Source organism: Trichoderma harzianum, assembly GCF_003025095.1.
Source record: "Trichoderma harzianum CBS 226.95 unplaced genomic scaffold M431scaffold_10, whole genome shotgun sequence".
Taxonomy (NCBI): domain Eukaryota; kingdom Fungi; phylum Ascomycota; class Sordariomycetes; order Hypocreales; family Hypocreaceae; genus Trichoderma; species Trichoderma harzianum.
The window spans coordinates 1107345-1128493 of record NW_020209258.1 but is presented as its reverse complement, the minus strand read 5'-3'; the positions used below and the strand labels follow the sequence as shown (position 1 = coordinate 1128493).

The 21149-nt window shown below is 49.5% G+C and overlaps 13 protein-coding genes across 13 annotated transcripts; 5 read left to right on the top strand and 8 right to left on the bottom strand.

Annotated features, from left to right (window-relative positions):
• The first annotated feature begins 31 nt into the window (after positions 1-31).
• Positions 32-1791, top strand: M431DRAFT_510569 (hypothetical protein). Its single transcript, XM_024919505.1, has one exon. It carries the CDS (start codon positions 475-477, stop codon positions 1582-1584), a length of 1110 nt encoding a protein of 369 aa, XP_024772086.1. The 5' UTR covers positions 32-474; the 3' UTR covers positions 1585-1791.
• A 729-nt stretch (positions 1792-2520) lies between these two features.
• On the top strand, positions 2521-4247 carry M431DRAFT_484445 (hypothetical protein; the record flags this gene model as incomplete). Its single annotated transcript, XM_024916198.1, has 2 exons — positions 2521-2677; positions 2761-4247. 2 exons carry the CDS (start codon positions 2521-2523, stop codon positions 4245-4247), a joined length of 1644 nt encoding a protein of 547 aa, XP_024772085.1.
• Positions 4248-4263: 16 nt separating this feature from the next.
• M431DRAFT_510567 (hypothetical protein) lies at positions 4264-6028 on the bottom strand. The gene is made up of 3 exons (XM_024919504.1): positions 5848-6028; positions 5404-5790; positions 4264-5345 (listed from the first exon to the last, which is right to left on the bottom strand). The coding sequence occupies exons 1-3, from the start codon at positions 6013-6015 to the stop codon at positions 4335-4337; spliced, it is 1566 nt and encodes a 521-aa protein (XP_024772084.1). The 5' UTR covers positions 6016-6028; the 3' UTR covers positions 4264-4334.
• Positions 6029-6610: 582 nt separating this feature from the next.
• M431DRAFT_510566 (hypothetical protein) lies at positions 6611-7470 on the bottom strand. The gene has a single exon (XM_024919503.1). The coding sequence runs from the start codon at positions 7420-7422 to the stop codon at positions 6721-6723; it is 702 nt and encodes a 233-aa protein (XP_024772083.1). The 5' UTR covers positions 7423-7470; the 3' UTR covers positions 6611-6720.
• Positions 7471-7561: 91 nt separating this feature from the next.
• M431DRAFT_18725 (hypothetical protein) lies at positions 7562-8788 on the bottom strand. The gene is made up of 2 exons (XM_024913188.1): positions 8621-8788; positions 7562-8542 (listed from the first exon to the last, which is right to left on the bottom strand). The coding sequence occupies exons 1-2, from the start codon at positions 8676-8678 to the stop codon at positions 7983-7985; spliced, it is 618 nt and encodes a 205-aa protein (XP_024772082.1). The 5' UTR covers positions 8679-8788; the 3' UTR covers positions 7562-7982.
• A 223-nt stretch (positions 8789-9011) lies between these two features.
• M431DRAFT_91450 (hypothetical protein) lies at positions 9012-9779 on the top strand (the record flags this gene model as incomplete). Its single annotated transcript, XM_024924264.1, has 1 exon — positions 9012-9779. The coding sequence occupies one exon, from the start codon at positions 9012-9014 to the stop codon at positions 9777-9779; it is 768 nt and encodes a 255-aa protein (XP_024772081.1).
• A 454-nt stretch (positions 9780-10233) lies between these two features.
• M431DRAFT_484440 (hypothetical protein) lies at positions 10234-11818 on the bottom strand (the record flags this gene model as incomplete). Its single annotated transcript, XM_024916197.1, has 2 exons — positions 10234-11633; positions 11692-11818. 2 exons carry the CDS (start codon positions 11816-11818, stop codon positions 10234-10236), a joined length of 1527 nt encoding a protein of 508 aa, XP_024772080.1.
• Positions 11819-12155: 337 nt separating this feature from the next.
• Positions 12156-13740, top strand: M431DRAFT_91752 (hypothetical protein; the record flags this gene model as incomplete). The annotated part of the gene is made up of 2 exons (XM_024924295.1): positions 12156-12388; positions 12495-13740. 2 exons carry the CDS (start codon positions 12156-12158, stop codon positions 13738-13740), a joined length of 1479 nt encoding a protein of 492 aa, XP_024772079.1.
• A 372-nt stretch (positions 13741-14112) lies between these two features.
• Positions 14113-14793, bottom strand: M431DRAFT_91027 (hypothetical protein; the record flags this gene model as incomplete). Its single annotated transcript, XM_024924208.1, has 1 exon — positions 14113-14793. One exon carries the CDS (start codon positions 14791-14793, stop codon positions 14113-14115), a length of 681 nt encoding a protein of 226 aa, XP_024772078.1.
• Positions 14794-15815: 1022 nt separating this feature from the next.
• Positions 15816-16793, top strand: M431DRAFT_7814 (hypothetical protein; the record flags this gene model as incomplete). Its single annotated transcript, XM_024922657.1, has 3 exons — positions 15816-15914; positions 16025-16344; positions 16445-16793. 3 exons carry the CDS (start codon positions 15816-15818, stop codon positions 16791-16793), a joined length of 768 nt encoding a protein of 255 aa, XP_024772077.1.
• On the bottom strand, positions 16291-17360 carry M431DRAFT_510562 (hypothetical protein). Its single transcript, XM_024919502.1, has one exon. The coding sequence runs from the start codon at positions 17306-17308 to the stop codon at positions 16790-16792; it is 519 nt and encodes a 172-aa protein (XP_024772076.1). The 5' UTR covers positions 17309-17360; the 3' UTR covers positions 16291-16789.
• A 221-nt stretch (positions 17361-17581) lies between these two features.
• M431DRAFT_216982 (hypothetical protein) lies at positions 17582-19170 on the bottom strand. The gene is made up of 2 exons (XM_024913522.1): positions 19051-19170; positions 17582-18881 (listed from the first exon to the last, which is right to left on the bottom strand). Exons 1-2 carry the CDS (start codon positions 19092-19094, stop codon positions 17855-17857), a joined length of 1071 nt encoding a protein of 356 aa, XP_024772075.1. The 5' UTR covers positions 19095-19170; the 3' UTR covers positions 17582-17854.
• A 1301-nt stretch (positions 19171-20471) lies between these two features.
• On the bottom strand, positions 20472-21031 carry M431DRAFT_7812 (hypothetical protein; the record flags this gene model as incomplete). The annotated part of the gene is made up of 3 exons (XM_024922655.1): positions 20472-20654; positions 20735-20797; positions 20945-21031. The coding sequence occupies 3 exons, from the start codon at positions 21029-21031 to the stop codon at positions 20472-20474; spliced, it is 333 nt and encodes a 110-aa protein (XP_024772074.1).
• Between the last annotated feature and the right edge of the window lie 118 nt (positions 21032-21149).

The following is a 21149-nucleotide window of genomic DNA, read 5'->3' as shown; positions in this document are numbered from 1 at the left end:
ATTGGGGCTTATGCAGGCTGTGCAAATCAGAGTCGAGATGCAGTCAGAATTATCTGATATAAGACTAAACAATCATCTATCAGAAGAACTTCTCATAAAATTCTACATGCTTTATACCAAGAGGCAATTTCTAAGTCCTAGATTGACCAAGGCGATAATTTCAGGCTCCATCACATCATTAAGGACCCCCACGTTGAGGCCGCAACATCGAACCCTGCATTTCAACCACAAAAGGCTACAAATGGGCAAAACAAAGTCCATCGTGCTTGATGGCAGGACTGGAGAGGGCGGCGGTCAGCTCGTCAGGTTAGGCATTGCTCTGGCTGCGCTCACTTCACAATCTGTCGAGATAACGAATGTGCGAGGCAATCGGCCACGCGGTGGAGGTGAGTCCACAGACTTACAGGCTGAGAATATCCAAGCCTCACTCTTACAGACGAATCATTACAACAAGATTACATGTACTAAATACTCATGTGGTCAGGCCTCAAGAACCAGCATGTGGCGGCCATTGAATGGCTCGCCAAAGTCACCGAAGCTGACGTCGAAGGCCTCAGCGTCGGCTCCAAGACTGTGAGATTCACGCCCACACGCCCCCCAACAGAGCTATTCCAGCGAAACATCTCCATCAGGACCGAATCAGGAGCCGCCAGCACAATGCTAGTCCTTCAGGCAATGTTGCCTTTTTTACTCTTTGCGAGTAGCGATACAAATGAGCCCATCGTGGTGGAGCTGTCAGGTGGCACGAATGTTGCCTTTTCTCCTAGCTACGAATACTTCGACCAAGTATTAGCGCCGACGCTGGAGGAGCGGTTTGGCATACATATCGAACGACAGCTGAAAAGTCGTGGATGGAGTTTGGGGCCGTTGTCTAGGGGGTCTATTTGGCTCAGGTTACACCCGATACCGAAGGGCGAGAAGCTCAAGTTTGTGCCTCCGCCGCCGTATAGCTTTCCAGCCTCGTTTGAGGTTAGAAGTGTTGATGTTAGCATCATCACGCCGATGCACTCCCACGACAAGCTTCAAGAGACGATAGCAGAGAATATTGGAGGGCTTTGGCCAGATGCCGAAATCAACATCAAGTTCGTCGAAGATTCATCCAGCAACGCCCGCTGGTCGGTGCTCCTCGTGGCTCACTCGGCGGACGGCATCCGCTGGGCCAAAGACGTCCTGACATCTGCACCAAAGAACACCAAAGGATACGATCGCTTCATCGCTCTTCTCTGCAAGAAATTGTGCAAAGACTTATACAATGAGGTGTCTCTAGGCGGAGTGGTGGACGAGCATCTCCAGGACCAGCTCATCTGCTTCCAGGCGCTCTGCGACGGTCCATCGTCTTTCCCTCGGGGCGACGAGCCCGCCAACGAGTCCCCAGACGGTCCGCTCGGCCCGCTGATCGACGCAATGGGTGAGCTGAATGTCGGAGAGAGCAGCAGGATGAGGAGGGAAAAGACAGCTGGGCCTTTTGGCCATGGCTCGACGCACGCAAAGACGGCGCGATGGGTCGTTGGCGAGCTTCTGCCCAAGGCCGAGTTTTACAACAAGGGCGACTTGGTGAAGGGCGTCGGCTTTTGCATGCAGTGAGTCATTCGGGACTGGCAAATGCACGTCTAGCGCTGTCCGTAAGAAGTAATGCGTCGTGACATCAAAATTTTAGTCTTTCTTCTCCTTGGGTGCTTTTGTTTGGCGGAGGTGATGAATACGTGTAAATGAGACATGCATCTCTTTCGGTAGATGAGCGTCGAATCATGTATGGAGGAGAGAGGATAAATCGAGACATTTGGATCCATGGCGGCAAATACAAAGCTAATAAGATGATCCCCACACATGTGCCGCAATGAAAGAGAAATGAAAAAAGAGGGCAAAAAGAGAGAACCCACTTTGTTCAGCTAGATCCTCCTCGCTTGGATCTCCAGATCTGGCCGCATGCATGGGTCCTATCTCTCAGAGATTGTGTCTTCAAGTTTTCTGGAGGGTTCCATGTCGCTGTTGCTTTCGTTATCAACCGGTCCCATTCATTGTGTAAGTCGACGTAGCATCAGGCGTAGCATTGAGATTAGTATTGGCATTAGTTATATCGCTCTTGCTGTATGTCGTCAGGGTTTAATCCTGCAATATTGATCACAACACATGCGTAAGAATAGCCTCGGGATTTATCAGCAAGCCCCGGAGTTACATGAGGTTACCAAGATGATACTACTGTCGTTACCAAGATGGAGCCGACAGGACCCGCTGCGGGAGGAATATTAAACTGCGACCTCGGCCGAGACTCAAAGATGCATACAAGTAGGCCATTATGCCCGTAAATGCCGTTAGAAAGTTTGTTGGCGTTCTCGTTCTCATGAGTCCCTCCTCCCTGTGAGACTGAGTGAGACACTCCTCGCGAAAAAGAGGCGCTATTAAAGTGGCCGAGTGTCTCTCGCAGAATTTGAAGCTTTCGTCCCGTTTCTGCTGTAGAACTTTAAATCACAGATTCTCCTCACTTCGACTAGAGACACATACTATTCAGATTCTCGCAGCATGGAGACGACGGTTCCTCATTCAACGTCTGAGGCTGCGGCCATCACCGAGGCTGTCGCCAGTGCCAACAGAGACGAGCATGCGACGACGGTCAGCGAAGCATTGAGGCGGTATCCCACCGCCATATTCTGGGCAATTGCAATGTCGTTTACAATTGGTAAGGCTGGCGTCTCCACGAACCCTCATCTGGGAAAGTGAATGTTTGAATTGACCTCGTGTGACTAATGAACATCTTGACAGTCATGGTGGGCTACGACACCATTTTGATGGGCAGTCTCATGGCATATCCCTCATTCGTCGAAAAATACGGCACATACCACCCGGAATTGGGAACCAAAGTCATCTCAGGACCGTGGCAAGTAGGCCTCAGCACAGCAGGATCATGCGGAGGCGTCTTTGGCATGGTTATCAATGGCTTTGTTACCGAGAGATTTGGTCACCGCAGGGTCACAATGGTAGCTCTAACTATCATGACGGGCCTCATTTTTATTCCTTTCTTTGCGCCCAACGTTCACATCTTGCTTGCTGGACAGTGCCTCCTCGGTGCTATTTGGGGCGTCTTTTCCATCATGGGAGCTGTGTACTCGTCTGAGATATGTCCTCTTGTGCTGAGAGGCTACATGACATCTTTCATCAACATCTGCTGGGTAATCGGCCAGCTCATCATTGCCGGTATCTTGCAAGGGCTCGTCAACAACACCACTAAATGGGCCTACAAAATCCCTTTCGCTGTCGAGTGGGTTTGGCCGGTTCCCCTCTTCGTTCTCGCATGGCTCGCTCCTGATTCTCCATGGTGGCTCATCCGACAGGGGCGAATCGAAGATGCAAGGCATTCCTTGCAACGGCTCTCCAGCGGCCTTGATGACGAGCAAATCAACCAAAAGATCCTCATGATGTACGACACAAACAGGCTCGAGCAGAAGATCAAGGCGGATGCAAGTTACTGGGACTGTCTTACAGGCGCCAACCTACGACGCACTGAAATTGCTTGTCTGTCGCTTTCGTCTCAAAGTCTGATTGGACAGTCTCTGGCGTACAACGCTACATATTTCTTCGTACAAGCTGGTTTATCTGCCTCGGACGCCTACAAAATGAACTTTGGTAACATGGGCATCGCTTTTGTGGCAACGTGCATCTCGTGGGTTCTGATGACACATTTCGGCCGGCGAACGGTGCTTCTTAGCGGCTACACTTTCCTGACGCTAGATCTCCTACTCATTGGTATCTTGTCCTATGCCTCGAACAATTCGGCTGCGAAATGGGGTCAGTCTGCTTTGGCACTTGTTTGGCTGGCTGTCTATTCTGCCACTATCGGGCCGCAAACGTGGGCTGTTGCCTCGGAAGTTTCAGCAACAAGACTGCGAGCCAAGACGCTCTCCATCGCCGGCGTCGTTTACAACATTGTAAACATTGTCGACAACACCATCGAGCCATACTTGATTAACCCCACCGAGGCGAATCTGAAGGGAAAGACGGCCTTTGTCTGGTTCGGCATCAGTTTTCTGGTGACGATTTGGGCCATTTTTCGTATCCCAGAGACTCGAGGCAGGACATATGGAGAGATGGACGTCTTGTTTGAAAAGAAGGTTCCCGCGTGGAGGTTTGCAACAGCTGAAGTAGTCGATGATATTACCATAATCGGAGACGACGAGGCAGAGGAAAACGTCGAGGATGAAAAGAGGGAGATGGGGATGGCAGGGCATGAGACAGCAGCAACGATATCATGAGTTATGACTTTCACGAATGGATACTATATTAACGATTAGAAATAGATTACGAATATACCATCACTCTACTCTAATGCTTTATATCAATCACATCCCTTCAACTCGGTGCTCTTCATCTCTTCTACCCCATCTCCGAATTTTCTCTCCCCACAGCCAAAGAACGACCGGCAACGGGAAGCAAAAGACAACCCAAATCAGCGCCATCATGCTATTGCCCCAGCCATAGCCAAAAGTGCTATACAACTTGGGAGCAAATGTTGGAAAAGCAAAGCCAAGAATGTATGCCAAAACTCGTGTGGCAGCACTCGCAGACGCTCCATGCTCGACAAACTCATCAAGCTGATAGGCAAGGAGCGTCTGGGGAACAATGACGGTCCCCAACGAAAAGATAACGGCGCCAATATCGACGACGGGCCAAGCGACTCTGCGCTCTGCGGCCCAGCCATACATGACCAAACCAATAGGAAGCAAGACGATGCCAGATACCAAGTAAGGAACTCGAAACTCTGGTTTCCCCTGACCTTTATTTCGTCGGTCACTTAGACGCCTGTACACCAAATCCATTACTCGACCACCGACTTGGGCTGCAAAAGTCATCGCAACAGCAATGGCAATGTAATGGAGAGCACTGATGGATGGGGTTTGCCCATATCGATCCATGAACATGGTTGCATACGTGCCAAGAAGCAGCGTATATATAGCAAAGCTGAGAGCCATTACAAACGCAATGAGTTGGATTATTGGCCGCGTGAGTAAAAGACGAACAGGCCTCCAAATGCCCAAACCCAAACGCTTAGAGAACTCTGACCAAAAGGCCTTTGTCAGAGCTTCTCGAGGTGTCACGGGCTTTCCCCTGGCTTTGCGACGGAGAAGTGCTGGGGTGTATGACTCTTTTATGTAGAATATACCTACAAGAGTGACGACAGATGTAACAATACTCATGATATGGAAGATCCAAGGCCACTCGATTAGTTGCGTGACAACACCACCCACTATAGGGCCAAGCGCAGGTCCCAGAGAGGGCAACAAAGCTGCTATTGAAGCTGCTTTCCCACGCTCTCTTTTTCCATACATGTCAGCCATTGTTGGACCAGTGAGCTATATTAACCCGTCAGTCATCACGATTTAAACACGAGAGGGAAGGAAGAGAACATACAGTGACACCAGCACACGCACCGAAGCCAGCCATCAGCCTGCTCAGAATCATCACGTTGACAGATTTTCCAACAGGACTTATCGCATTCCAAAGGATATACCACGTATTACCAGCCACCCAGATCCATTTCCGGCCGTGCATTTCGGAGATGGCAGCAACGACGAAAGGCCCAAACGCGATGCCGAGGAAATACGTTGAGAATATCATCTGCGCTGATGACATGCCGATGTGTAAGTCGGATGAGATGTCGTTTAGCGCTGCTGAGATGATGCTAGCGGTCATGAGCGTTATAAGCTGAGACATGGAGAAAATAATGCCTGTGAGGACTTTGCGTGTAGACGGCCAATTGTAGGGGTCGTTGGGATCATCTGGGCTATCCCAAGTGCTCTAGTTTGAAGTAAGCAGTTGCCGTCTTAAGATGGAGACTAGAAATCGTTGACTCACTCCATATTGTTGTTTAAGGAGCTCTAGCCTCCTCAATTGAGGGTCAGTTTCAGCATCATCTTGCGGTTGTACGTCAGTGCTATCAGCAGCAGCGACTTTGAGATCCGCTCCCCGTTTCTCTTCATCGCAGCATGCGTTGTCGCCTACATCTTGGGTTACGGTCGGCATTGCAAACCCAGGCGACTATCTAAACCAAGAAAATTTACAATAACAAGGTGATAAATAAGAGCGACCGCCTTGTTTTAAGTATTGACAACTGCCCTGGAATGTGGATAAGGTTACACATGTCAGGTACTTGCGGAGCATGTGGCGTTGTATATAAATCATTCATTGCTTTAGACACGAATTGATCGATTATGAATACTAAAAAGATTAGTATACAGACATGCCGGCATCTGAAATGAGCAATCTTTGTCGGTGATTGAATAAATGTAGTTATTTCCCGTTACCGTGAGTCTCGCTATTAGATGAACTGATATGGGTTTTTTCTTCCTTCATTGACTCAATTTAAAATACCAGATGGAACAAAGGATCCAATTGAAGTCTCCAGAAAAATAATACCCCTTTTTTAAAGTACAGTCACCGATTCGGGACAAGAGCGAGAAGGTTTCGTCAACTTGACGAAAGCGGAATACAGAGTCTCGCCGAACAGACTTGGAGGAGCATTTCACTTTTAGACTAGCTTAAAAGAAGTTGTAGCAAAATATGTATACAGAGTTTTGATAAAATTTGAAAAACAATTCGATTTAATTAAGCAAGGGTCGTAGCGATAGCTTTCTCTGGTAGCGATAGCTTTCTCAAACAGCAACAACCTTCTACAGTAGATATCTATTGTTAAGAAGCATAACTTGACAAAATAGCTCATGAATGTAGCTACTTTCGAATAAATTCGGCCGTTGAAAAAGAGGGGTGAATCGGCCCGTCCATATCCTTAACCACATCCTTAATCCAAGGAACGCCATAGTTGTGCCACAGCTGCCTCTCCGGCTGCATCCACGGCTGCTCCATATCCGCACGATCGACCGTGCCAACTACAACGTCAATCATGTCTCTGAACTTGAACGGCATGGGGTAGACAAGGTAGGCAATGTTTGTACCGCACCGCCCGCAGAATGACCTGTATATCCGCTTGTCCACGTCCCAACCTTGGGCCTTTTCATTTGTCGAGCAAAATACACGAAGCCATGTCCCAGAGGTAGATTCAACACCTGATAAGATGCCATGGGCTGGCACATATGGCGGTCTCTCGGAATTATCCGTCGCATCATGCGGCGCAAGACGGAGGCTCTGCATTGCCGTATCATCGCCTTCCTCCTTTGGCAAACAAGAGATGGTAAACATTTCCTGCGGCGTGAGGCACCATGTCGGGAGAATCGAGCCTGTAGCAGATCGACAGTCGTTACAATGACAGATACAAATCAGCGGTAGTCGTGGCGTTGTTGGGTCTGAAGCCTCTTCAGGTGCGTGGACAAAATGAAGAGGGCGTTGCTCAAAGGAGGGGACGTTGATGCGATATCTCACGGCACCGCAGTTGCAGCCGCCATGGATGGTAATTGGCTCATGAGGAAGCGGCATGATTGAATGATACCGCGCAGCACTGCTTAAGTGCGGATTTTTTTCTTGTTAAATCAGCTGTAAAGCAATAAATGACGAGCAGAGGCTTGAAGGATTGCTAGCTCTTATAGATAATGCAACGTCTCACGAGAGGGGGCTTACGCCCGCATCTTGGAGCCATTATAGAGCGACTAGTAAATATCAGCCCTTGGTAGAGTATTAGATTCATAAAATGGGGCCTGAATTGATGCATTTCTAAATAGTAGGCAGCTTCTAGTTGTAGTAATATGTTTCGGAATACTTGCCTTGACTCATATGTTAGGGCCGGTTGCAATAGAAGTGGTAACAGAGGTGGAGAGAGTAGAGATAGATAAGATCTTCCAGGATCAAAGAAAATGAATGTATTGAAGTAAACATCAAAAGATCCACCATGTACCCAATTCGTATATGTAAGTTGTTCCTCCATAAATGTTCATGCCGCCTTATATCGTGTTCCTCATATATCCAAAAACCGACCCATGAAAATATCCGCCCAAAAAGCAATCAAAAAACACCATGACCTCGCCAAAATTATAAACCATTCACCACAGCCTCCTCTGGTAGTAGACGGGCTTTTCTGACTGGGCCAGCTTCTTAATCTCCTCCTTAATCAACCTGCGGCGCTCTGCTGCTGAAATCGGGGCCTTGTTCTTAGCCAGCGGATCAGGGTGTTCCACAGCCCAGGACTTGTCCTTGACGCTCTTCTGGATCGTTGCAAGCATTGCCAGCTGCTCCTTTGTCGGCTCGCCATCAGGCACGGCAACCTTCTTTTCCTTGTGTTCCTCCTCTTTCTGCTCCTTGTGCTCCGGCTCCGGCTCCGGCTCCGGCTTAGACTCTACCGGCGTCTCCTCCACCTGAATCTCCGCATCCGAAACCTTGATCTGGGGCGACGCCAATTCACGAGCTTCCCTAGACCATCGTTGCGCCTCTGTCTCAATCACAAGCAGCGAGCTTTCATCCAGATCCGCGAGGGCTCCCCTGAACTCTTCGGGTAGATGCGCCTTGGGAGACTGGCGCGGCCGGATAGCTGCTCGTAATTCCCGCAGAGTCCGCTGCTGAATGGCGTAACCACTGAGAAAGAGAGCACTCGCACAAAGAAGGACTGTGCGTTATCAAGAATTAGAAACAACTCGCCTGTTTTTTACTTGGAATGCTGGAGGGGGGAGAAGTGCAGTCTTACTCATAGAGGCCGTGGCCAGCATGGATACTTGACCCGAGGTGAGGAGAACACGCCGCATAATGAAGCAAAAAATAACGACCAAAAGAATTATGTATATTTCGTGTAACCTAGAAACAAAAAATCAATGCAAACACGAGATAACGCCTCGTCTTGTTTGATGCCATTCACGTCATGGATAGTCTGGGTACACAAAAGACGGGATCTCGCTCCTACAAGGTCAATGATCTGCAAGGATGCGCCCGCCGCCTGTTGACCCAGCAACAATCTTATCGCACCCCGGACGTCGAAATCTAGGCGCTTTCAAACGCGACTCGAGCTGCAATTGCGAAATCCATCCCGACGTCATCGTCCCGAATTCCTTAAATTGTTCCTCTCCTGCAATTCCTCAACAATGTCGAAATTCAAGAACGATACCGTCCAGGCCGATGCGCGGCGCTTCCTCGACGACCGCGGCTCGTCCGCCGCCCTGGCGCCAAACGGGCTCAATCCCGCGACAATCATGGAAAAGGCCGTCAAGGACCGCATCGTCGACTCGTATTTTTACAAGGAGCAATGCTTCGCCCTCAACGAAGCCGATATTATCGACCGCGTCGTGGAGCATGTCAATTTCATTGGAGGAACACATGGCGCCTCGCAGAAACCGAGTCCTTTCCTGTGTCTGGCGTTCAAGCTGCTCGAGCTTGCTCCCAGCGATGCAATTCTAAACGAATATCTATCTTATGGAGGGGAGCACTTCAAGTATTTGCGTGCGCTGGCGTGCTTTTATGTGCGGTTGACGAGGCAGCCGAAGGACGTATATCAAACGCTGGAGCCGTTTCTGGAGGATCGACGGAAGTTGAGGCGCAAGGCGAGGGCGGGCACGTCGCTTACGTTTGTGGATGAGTTTGTGGATGACTTGCTCACAAAGGATCGAGTCTGTGCGACAAGTCTGTGGAAGATGCCGAAGAGAGAAACGTTGGAAGATCTGGAAATACTGGAACCGAGGGTTAGCCCATTGGGAGACCTTGAAGACCTGCTGGAAGAAGACGAGGATGAGAATAACGATGACAGAGCAAATGGGGAGAGGGAGGAATCTGGTGAGATATCAGAAGGGGAAATGGAAGTGGACAGAGATGAAGACCGAGACGATGGCCGGAGAAGTCGCAGCAGATCGCCTTGAGCTATGTGTCTGAGCGTCGATAGCTCAGCGAAGCACTACGACTCAAACGTCAGCCCGATCCCCGTCCAATCCAGTGTCGGGAAAAGCAAAATCTTCACCACTATACGTGAAGGAGGATACGGCCAAACTATTTGCTTACAATCGGCCCTCCTGGAACACATTTAGCATGGGTTTGAATCCGAGATAGCCTCTACATGGATATTTCACATGCTAATAAGCGGTTCGAAATTATACGGACAAGATTATGAGCAATCTTCAGTTGTTCCAGAGAGAACTAGGAAATTGAGAGGATACCCGAGATTAGCTGATTGGAATATAGCGGCTGGCCTCACTCAAACAAATAATAATGTAGATGATTCATAAAGTCATCAAGTATATAATACAAGCCAAATCTAGCAACATCCCTCTGCCACTCAAAGGGGTATACAATATTATATATATATCAGGTTATCCTTCATGCCGCCATCAGCTTTACCACCTTGTCTGCCAATGCCAACAGCCTCCTGTCGTCCCAATATTGAGCAATCAACTGAATTCCAGTGGGAAACTGGTGGCTCTGGTCGATCTTGACCGGGACACTAACGGCCGGTAGACCAGCAAGACTGGCCGGTACAGTAAGGACGTCATTCATGTAAGCGTCGATACTGCTTCGTTTCATAATGTCGCTCAACTTGGGTGGGTATGTTGGCGCAGTTGGTGACAGCAAGAAATCCACCTGGACAGGACCCTGCTTGTCTTCCAGGGCAGTATCGGCAGACATTTCGCTGAGATCAAACTGCCTTGGTTCGTAAAGCGGGTTGTCCAGCTTGAAAACTCTATCAAAATCCTGTTGAATAAGCCGCCGTATCTTCTGGGCCTGGATAAAGTAGTTGTCCATAGCTTCAGAGCTGAGACTATAGGTTCCCAGGAGAATTCGGCGTTTAACTTCGGCACCAAACCCAGCACCGCGAGCTTCAGAGTACAAAGTCTCTCCAGCTGCATCTCCTTCAGCGCCGCGGATACCATATCGTACTCCATCGTATTTTGCCAAGTTGGAGGATGCCTCGGCGGGGGCGAGAATATAGTATGCGCAAAGGGCCTCCTTTGTCGAAGGAAGAGACACAGGAACTATACGAGCGCCCTGTGACTCTAATGCTGAAGCAGTAGCAGTCCAAGTGTCACGTATCGCGGGGTCCAGCTCGTCGATGTTGTATTCGACGGGTACGCCAATGGTAAGGTGAGATAAGTCTGACAAGGCTGCCGGTACAGCCTTTGAACAGCGTTGACGGGTTTCGACACTCAATGACGTGGGATCGTTGGGATCGTGTTCTTCATACAGCCTCGTATCGAATACCAGTTGCCGGATAGACTCGACATCTCGTGCAAACAAGCCAACAGTGTCTAGTGAATTCGCGTACGGAACAACGCCAAATCTCGAGAGCATGCCGTAACTTGGCTTGTACCCAACAATACCAGTATAGGCCGCCGGCAGCCTAACTGAGCCACCAGTGTCTGTGCCGAGCGCAATATCTGCGTCGTCGAGAGCAACCGCAACCGCACTACCTCCAGAGCTGCCTCCGGCAGACACATCCTCGCCAGCTGGTGCTAGGGGATTTCGGACCGGCCCATGGATAGAGTTTACAGAATGTGACCCCATTCCAAATTCGTCCATGTTCGTCTTCCCAACGACAGAGGCTCCGCGTGCTCGAAGTTGGCGAACAATTGTAGCCTCAAAGGGAGAGGCATGCTGGCCTAGGACTCCAGAAGCGCATTGCGTCGGGAACTCTTCTGTGGCAATGTTATCCTTGACGGCTAGTCTGAAAGGTTTCGCATCGGGTTTTTGTACTGGAGGCGTAGAGCTTGGCTGTAGCTTGGCTGTATTCGTGATCTGTCAGTCAGAGCTGAGGCTTTGGATATCCATGCATAAACTGACTGCTTGCCACAAAGTGGTTAAAGGTGCTCTGCGACCGCCGCAATGGCAGTTGGCCAATGGACTTGCCATAGTTGAGATGCCATTTTGTCCTTGTCAGAGCACCACGGCGAACAACAGCCGCCGTCATTGTTGAATTCAAACCATTAAAAACGCCGTCAAAGAGTTGCAAGATTTTGGAGCGAGGCCGAAAATAAGTGCGATGATATGACTGTTAGTAGCGGCATCTCGTTAGTGGGTTTGGTGGGGTTCAAGTGCCAGGGAAGCTCCCCACCGTTAGTGCCAGGGACTAGCCTCTGCTCTGTAAATTCCACTTTAATTCTCCAGCTGTGCTTTTTCACATTCCCTCCATCTTCATCTTGGCCATATCATTTGGATACATTCGACTCCAGCAGCATATATCCTTGTATTCGATACTTAGAACTGCCGCTAATGCTGCTCTCGAAGGCTGCTCATCGGTAGTGATCATGTCGGCCAAACGCGATATGGAGGAGACAGACGGCGAGACGCCAGAGCCGCAGACGAAACGCGCAAAGCCAAACAGCTCCAAGACGCGCCAGCATCAGCACTCGGGCATCGATCCGACATGGGGGCAGAAATACGTCTTTTCCAGCAGCGAGAATGCTACGACGATTCCAGCAGGAGAGGAGTCGGAGTTTGAGGATGATGCCGATGCCATGGCATACCTGATGTCTGTGAGGTAAGAGACCATCTCCTTTCTCTAGCTACATGGCTTGCCCGAGATTGCATCTGCTGAACAATGACCGTATCTCAGACCGCATTTACTGATATGGTGAGTACTCTAGAAAACAAGCTTCTTCTATACCGCATCTTCTAGTCGCCCCTCCAATCCAAATCGGCCCACAGCTTCCTCCTGGATTTGATCGAGAAGACGAGTCAGAGGAAGAGGGCGAACTGGATCAGAACACCGATGCCATCGACGATTTTGCCGCGCCTAAGCCGAAAGGATTTTATGAAGACGGTGCCTACATAGGCATATCAGAAGAGTGGGGAGACGATACCGACCAAGATGACGAACCTGGCGAAGAAAACCCTGAGGCTATTCAAAAGGCTGTTAATGAGGCATACTTTGTCTCCATATTGAGTCAATACTATCGCACTCGCGAGATCCTTCACTCAGAACTACCCGACAATGCTGCAAGCCGATTGTCACGCTCCCAGGCCACAGAGGCCAACTCTTTCTCGCCTTCTACCACAAAATTATGGACCCGCCTCCTGCAAACCACCGATCCCCATCCTATCCAAGTCGCACTCATGTCCAAAGACACGGTGCTTAAGATTCTCCGTGTAATGATTGGCGGCAAATTTCTACAAAGCGGACACAGCATCCCTCAAAGAACGAGTCACTGGCTATGGGCATTGCTGGCCAGGCTTCCTGAGGTGGGAGAGCTCAACCACACGGAAATAGGCTGGATTCGTGACTTGGGACGACGAGCAGTGCTTTTAGGGAGAAGCTTGGCGGAGATGGCCGCTCTACGAGATGAACTTGCAGAGGATGGATTTGGAGTCAACGACAATGTCGACGCCAGCAGCAGTGACGAAGAGGTTGTGGCGGAAGCTGTCGAAGAAGGGGATGAAGATTACGATGCTCCTGCAGCCGATGCCACGGCAAATGGCCCACCTGACACTGAAGGTGGCATCCTGGATTCTCCACCAGCCTCTATCGCTATCCTCAAGGATGAAGTCAAGACACCCGCGGAAAAGGATGACGAGAGTGCCGGTGATGGAGAGATTGCAAAGGCCAACGACGGCAGCGAAGATGAGGACGTAGCAATGGATACCAGTTCCGACTCTAGTGCCGATGAGGGTGAGATAACCGAAAAAGCAGACGACGAGGCAGCTCTAGAAGAGGCCAAGCAGAAGCTTCTAGCAAGGCTCGCCGAGAGCGAAAGCCTACGCCTTGAAGAAGAGCAGCGAAAAAACGCGAGGATGAACATGAGAGCCACGCTCACCATGATCCTCACAGTTGCTGGTGAGTTTTATGGGCAGCGGGATCTGCTCGAATTCCGAGAGCCATTTGTGGGTATGTAATTGTAGCAGGTTTGTAAATTCCTTGTATTCAATCGGCAAATTTGATGATAAATCTGCCGCCTTGCGGTCATAGCTACCTACCTACCTAAGTATTTTGTATAGCCGTCCATAATAATGATAATATACCCCAATAGTATGACAAAATGCCATGGCCGTTCTTTCTTGGTCGACTCATGTGAAAACAAATAATAGTAATAACAAAACAGCTTCCACCTCTTAATGTCACATGCAGCTAACTGAGCTGTATCCCGATAAACGCCAGTGCGCCAATGTCCCATCTCATACGGTTACACAATACGGGATGTCGGTTCCCACATAAAGCTTTGTGAACAGTCTGCTTTTGACAGCCATGTCCCACGACCTTTCTCCGAATCATTGCTCTGAAGCATAGACCAAGAAATCGGCATCTGGAAAATCTTCATCCCCATCGCCATCCACAGCCATGTTTTCCTCTTCAAAACACCCAGGCGCAAACGCCTTCTTGACTTGAGAGTGCGGCACAGCAATTGGCCTGTCGTTCCAATGGGGCTGTCTGTATTCTGCCTCGCTCGCATCGATATCCCACTGGCATTCATCATAAAAAGTCCGCTTTCGAGAGGGTTCGCCATCAACGACGCTGTCCATGCTCTCCTGCGACATGCTAAGTTCGGGAATATTGTCCAGAGCAGGGACATCCTCATCGAAGAACTGAGATTCAGGCTGGGTATCCAATCCGCCAACCTTGTTGATTCCGCAGAAGGGCAGCAGCTCGTTCGGCACTTGCTTTGCCACTACCGCCGGCCGCCGCAAATCCTTGGTCGCAATGCCGTTCGGGGCAGAGCTGGTTTTAGCGAGATCGATGGTCTTGTAGCCTTCGGGCACGGACTTGCGCACCCGCATGCCGACGCTGAGGAGGTTCGCCTGAACGTTGGCGGGCAATTCGGGGCGCAGCGTGGGCTGGGGTGCTGCGGGATGGCTGGAGTTGGGCGATCCGGTGAAGAAGGATGTGATTTGGCGTTGGGCGGGATCAGCTGCCGCACCGGCGAATTGACGCTTGGTTCGAGGATTCGACATGATGGGTGATGATATAGTTGAGGATGAGGACGATGAGATAAGTTGTATTGAAGGTGAAGCAGCAAAGCTGCAAGAGAAGTTATGTCGTGGGGGAGATGGTCAATCAGAGCCGCAATGGGTCAGATGACGTTGCGATGTCTTTTCTTTTCTTGAAATGGCAAAAAGACAAGGGTCTCTCGTCTGGAATGTCTCGCCCTGTTCCCGGATTCCGACCCAATTAAAAGCTGGCCGATTGCGTCAAGAAATTATTCAATGCGGGTTGCACAAAAATGAAAATCAGTGTATAAGAGGAGTGGAGAGTGGTTTTATGCTGGTGACAAAGGAAAAAAGAAAAGAGAAGAGAAGAAAAAGGACGGGGGTTGCGAGATTTGCGTTGGCTGGGCAAAAGGCGTAAGCGAAGGTTTTTGGCCAAATGGAGGCTTGCGGATGCCGGGGTAACGAGATTGGGCCAGGTACTCCAGTGGGGCGTCGCTTTAGGTTTGAGGCGCGTCACGGCGCGGCGGTTTCGCGTTAAGTGGTTTTTTTTACTGAGTGGAAGAACTTAGCTTAGTCAATTCTTTGGTAAGTGATGATATTGTCGAAGGTGAGAAGCTCATTACTCAAAGCTTAAAATGTAATACTAGAAAATTCATAATTGAAATTAAAACTTTTCACTCCAATCACCAGGTTCATACGTGTCTACAAAGCACCTACCTCTATACCTACCTACTACCTGGTACTACTAAGGTACTACTAGGTACCTAGGTAGTGATAAAGCTGTCGCCACTACTTCGTACCTACCGCTACTTTCTCAAGATGCTTCGAGTTTTTCTCAAAGCTATCGCTGCTATGCATTGTATTGCAAATTTGTGTAAAATTATCTCTTCATCGTTCGCAGAGAACTACAACTCTTCTTACCAGCTTCGAGACTGAATTCTCGATAAATGAGGATGCTCCTAAGCGTATAAAGGCGCAAGGACTTACAGCCGCCAGCACCCGACCATACCTAATCATGGAGATCTGAGAAAGACCGAAAACTCGCAATGAAGGATGTTCTTTATATTCGAAAGATGCCTCCCGCAAACATCGCAGCCGCGACAGTGACCGAGAAAAGAGACGGCATCGAGGCCACGGCTGCTGATGTTCTCGATCCTCAGGAATAGCCTCTTACCGGAATCATAGCATTAAGAAATAAATCCCAGCAAGGTGCTACTTACGGTGTTGTGGGATTTCGAGACATGCCATACAAAAGCATCGTTCCGTAATAGAGGCTGAGAATGGGGATGGCATCGACATCGTGACCGACGACGATCGCGAACACCGGAAGATTCATCTCGGCGGCACCACAGCTGCGATAGAGATCAAGACCAGAAGAGACATCGACATCGAGATCATAGTCGCAACCGTGAAGGAAGACACAGACATTCACCCGATGAAACAGACAGCCGTAAGCGCTCACGCCAACATAGATCTAGAGATAAAGACTCGGAGCGCGACAGTCGCGGCGACCGCGAACGCCAGAAGAATCGTCCCGGCGGAACCGCCGTTGAGATCAAGATCGACATCGAGACAGTAGGCGGCACCGACATCGAGACCATAGCCGCGACCGTGAAGGAAGACACAGACATTCACCCGATGAAACAGATAGCCGTAGGCGCTCACACCGACATAGATTTAGAGATGATGATTCAGAGCGTGACAGTCGCACGCTGGCTCGGCGTCGAGAGAGCCCTGTGAGGAGGTCAGGACCGCCGCCGTCCCAAGAAGCCTCGTTTACAGTCACCACGCTGGCTCGGCGTCGAGAGAGCCCTGTGAGGAGGTCAGGACCGCCGCCGTCCCAAGAAGCCTCGTTTACAGTCGCCACGCAGGAAGGCGGAGAGAGCTCTGTGAGGAGGTCGGAAACGCTGCCGTCCCAAGAAGCCTCGTTTGCAGTCACCACGCAGGAAGGCGGAGATCCCGAAAAGCCGAAAGAGAAGCCAAATATAGGAAACACTGGCCGGCTAGCTTTAATGTCCTCCTAGGCAAACGGTACCGGCCCAGAGACCAAGATTCGGAGCGTGACAGTAGCGCTGGCTCGGCATCGAGAGAAGGCACCGACGTCGCAATCGAAGTAGCGATCGTGAGCAAAGACGCAGACATTTACCAGATGAAACAGAGAGCCGTCGGCGCACATAGAGCTACGAGATATGGTTTTCAATGATGTAGATTTTCCAATCGTCAATGGTGAGGCGAAGATAATTCGGCAAAGGCTTAAAGTCAACAGAGGGTCGTTTGACCCATTCCACCCTGACCCCCAAGACGAGTCGGATGCACACCGGCATCGGTCTAGGGATGAAGATTCGGAATGTGGGAACTGCAGCCGTGATAGAGGTCGAGGCGGGGGGAGGCATCGACACCGAGACCACAGTGGCGATCGTGGGCGAAAACGATCGCGAACGCCAGAAGACTCATCCGGCAGAAGCGCAGAAGCGCAGCCGCGACGGATATGAGAGATATTCGCAACCGACGATGATTTCGCATGATAAAAGACACCCATTGAAGAGCATCAAGGCTTAGTCAATTCTTTTGTAAGTTGACGATGGCGTCGTGGATACTCTCGGTTGAAGGTGAAGTACTCATTGCTCAAAGTGAACATGTGATGCAAAGACTCTAAAGAGTTTGTGAATGAAAATGAAAGGTTTCACTTCAATCACAGTTTAGCTGGGAAACCCAAATATGTATACTTGCGCCACGCTACATGCTACCTTTCTAGAAAGCTACACATCGCTACACTGACGCTACCTACTCCATGAAGACAGCGCTGCTCTATGAAAGTATCACGACTATCGCTACATTCTCAAATTATTTGTATATTGTAATACTAACAATATTCCATGTTTTACGGCTAATTCGTGTGAATATGTTGTCATACGCTAGGTAAGCACCTCTCGTCATTTACAGGAGAACCATTGCTCTTCTCACCAACATCAAGACCGAATTGGTGAAAGTCATGGCCTATCATAACAGCAACTCCAGTTCCATCCCATACAGTGTTCTATTTAACAGTGGATTCACCAGTGGCTCGCCACGCTTCGAATTCCGCCTACATCCCAGCTTCTCTCATAGCTTCCAGCCTAAACGCCTGTTCTTCAAACCGAGCCATGAGCCCAGAGTCGTTTCGCTCGCCACTCCCAGTCCACTTCGGATATTTCTCAATATTCACCCACTGGGAATTTGGTCCGACCAGAGGTTCAGTCTCTCTTGTCAACTTCCAATCTTCAATCATTTGCCCGGGCGGCGCCCAATCCACTACCGGGTCAGGTCGCAGCCCAAACGCAGCAGCCTCTCTAGCTTCTAATCCCTTGACGAAATCAATAGCCGTCTCCACTGTGACTTGGACAACACGTCCAGGTTTCAGGTGGCTGATAATCTTGGCTGAGATAGACTCAAAAGAGATGGGTGCGCTGAGTCCTTCTTCTACACCTGTGCGAACCAAGTACACGGGAAGATTGCTGACATTCTCAGATGTTTCCTTGTTGTACTTCTCATCGGACACAACAATAAGCAGTGCTTGAAATAAAGGTTGAAGAATATGATGATTCAAACAGCCTTCAATGTAGTCGCTTTCAACCCATCTGGTATCTGAACACCGCTCTTCAGCATAAATCCTGCGCTGTGCCTGAAATTTGTTGCAGAAGGCTTGGTCGAGAGAAATAATATCACGGATCGTCACCATAGAAGTCGTGGGTTCATCAGGTAAGTTGTGTGGGTATATGAATTTGCAGATAAAGCGTCCATGATCGATTTCGCTCCGATATGGACGGAACCATCGTCGGTAGATATAGTTATGAAGTACCACCCGAAGTAGTAGCCACCTTCGTCCCGGTATGATATAGACGGGCACTGACTTGTTACAAGCATCTATCCAGTGGTAAAGAGGTATATCTGGCAAGTCATTGGCAACGACATCGCGAACCGATGGCCTGTAAGTGTAGGTGGTGGCAGAATACGGAATATTGGCCCGATGCTGTCCCTCGTATTCTGTGCGTAAAAACCAGAGAAGCTCGTCCCGTGTTGTTCCGGTAATGGGCTGTCTAGTATCTGGGTCACACAATTTGCCGTCGTTATTCCTATACATGGCGGAAAGTTAATGTCGATAGAAGTAGAGATGTATTTGATCGAGGTTCCGGGACTGCAGACATTGAGGTGGGAAATTGGTTGTAGAGATGGATTGGGGGGAACAGAGTTTAAAATCCTCATAAACGTGTCTCGATTATCAACTTGGGCTCGATTACCTACCTAGGTAATAAAAGCGATGTCCCATGACGCATGCTGAGCAGCATTAGAGTTGGATTGTAAGATTAAAGATCCTTCTTACGTCGCTTATTGGGCTTACTGTGGGAGTGGCTGCTCAGCACCCCGACTTAGTGACCCTGTACCACAAGGACGACGTGCAGTTCGAGCGTTGTGGATGCAGAGGGGGCATTATCTGATTTTAACGTCAAATCCTTCTAATATCTGCTACCATCCATCCCCTCTTCTTGTATCCCGTATTGGTACCTCATACTTGGTGGCTGTCAAGGGAAGTGTGCAAAAAAAGAGGGAACCACAAAATGACCAGCGTACAGAAACCGACAATCCGCACATACCCGCCACACTAAACTCGTATAGAATGGCGAGCGTATTCCTCTCATATCTGCGCATACTTCTTTTGTAGTCCCTGTTTGTTCTTGCAATCCGGGTCTAAATGCTCATCTCACCACCACCTTGACTGACTGAGAGAGCCACAAGGAAAGGATGTCCAATCAGCCCAAGGCCATACTACAATTGTCCAGCAGGTTTCTATTATAATTCATTTTGATGAACCGTAGTTCACACAATATCACAAACGATGTTGCATCACTAGGTTGGCTGCATTGATACTAAACTAGTTGCCGTCGTCTTCTTCATTGCAGTTATTACCGAAAGCAGTTACAGTAGGCATTAGTGACGTTATGATAGCGAACGCCGTATAAGTACAAATTTGGTTTAATAAGAAACAAAAGTACAATGGATCCGTCGAGCGAATATAGATCCATTAAGACAATCCCTTTCCATATCACATAATCCGTGTTTACAATTACGGAGCTGGGTTCATTCAACGCCTTCGAACGCCTTTGGGAAGCGGCAGCCCGAGATTTGGGCAGCAAATGGACATTCCAGCATAGTTCGGCCTCACATAACACATCACGGCATCACTGGTGGCGACAAGACGACAATATTCGTGGAAACCTTTGAATTTCGCAAAAGCACAGTGCTATCCTCCACTACCCACTGCACTCCGGGTATGAAGCGATCCTCAAATCAGCGGCTCCACGTCATCGCGCCTAGTCAGTCCATCAAAGATCCATCTAGACACTCAAGTGAATGCTTTCTCCAGCTGAACACCCATGCAGTGCTTTATTTTTTTTGTTCCTGCCTCAAGAAACGACTCTGTGGTACAAGGCGCGTAAACGGAAAAACGAGAAGAATGATGTGCCATGCAAGATATCCGGAGACCCCCAAACGCCCCTGTGTTGGGTGTTCCATCTTCTATCTGCAAAAGAGATTGATTATTTTCGCAAGGTATATTGTCTATCCCCCACGTCGATGATGTTTTGTTTGCAGATCCGAGATGATCACCACCATATAACCATAAGAGTCATCAGTACCCAAGGAAAGAAAGCCGCCCCGCGGGCAGTTTACTTTCTTCGGAAAGAGCAGCCCTCGGTTAATCTGGCCTTACCACCGGTAGGCTGGCACAGAACGGTGGTGCATCCCTGGCAGATGACAACGGTCTGGGCGTGAGAGAAGACGGTGGTGATGGTGAAGCAGCCGGGGCACTTGACGTCCATGAAGAATGATCGGGGCTGAGGAACAAGGGTCTAGACAGATGAATCAAACGTTAGGAACCCATGTGCATATTCGGTGGCGTCATTCGTGATGACTTCGATTCGATTCGTACCTTGAGCTTGTGCTTCTTGGCCTCAGAGGCCGCTGAAGGGTTGAGAAGGTCAACAGCGAGCACCTATGACAATATCCAGTCAGCAATTCTGTTTCCCTTTGATGTGTTGTATCCCCATTCCCCAAGTATGCCATCGATGCAATTCAATCCGGATCGTCCTCCAGCGGTTGGCCCAAAAAAAAAGTTTGATGCCCTTCGTCGTCAGGCGACGAGTATCCTTCCGCCATCCCGGTATTCCCACGCATCGCATCGATCCATCCTCCCAAGGGCAGAAAAGGTTGGGTTGTCGCTCACCATCTTGTCTGATTGTCTCGAAAAAAATTTGCCGTAAAGTGTCTTGCGAGGTCGAGGGTCTTGACGAAATCTGGCAACGATTTGAGAGGCTCGCAAGCTGGAGTGAGAGGAGTTAAGCGAG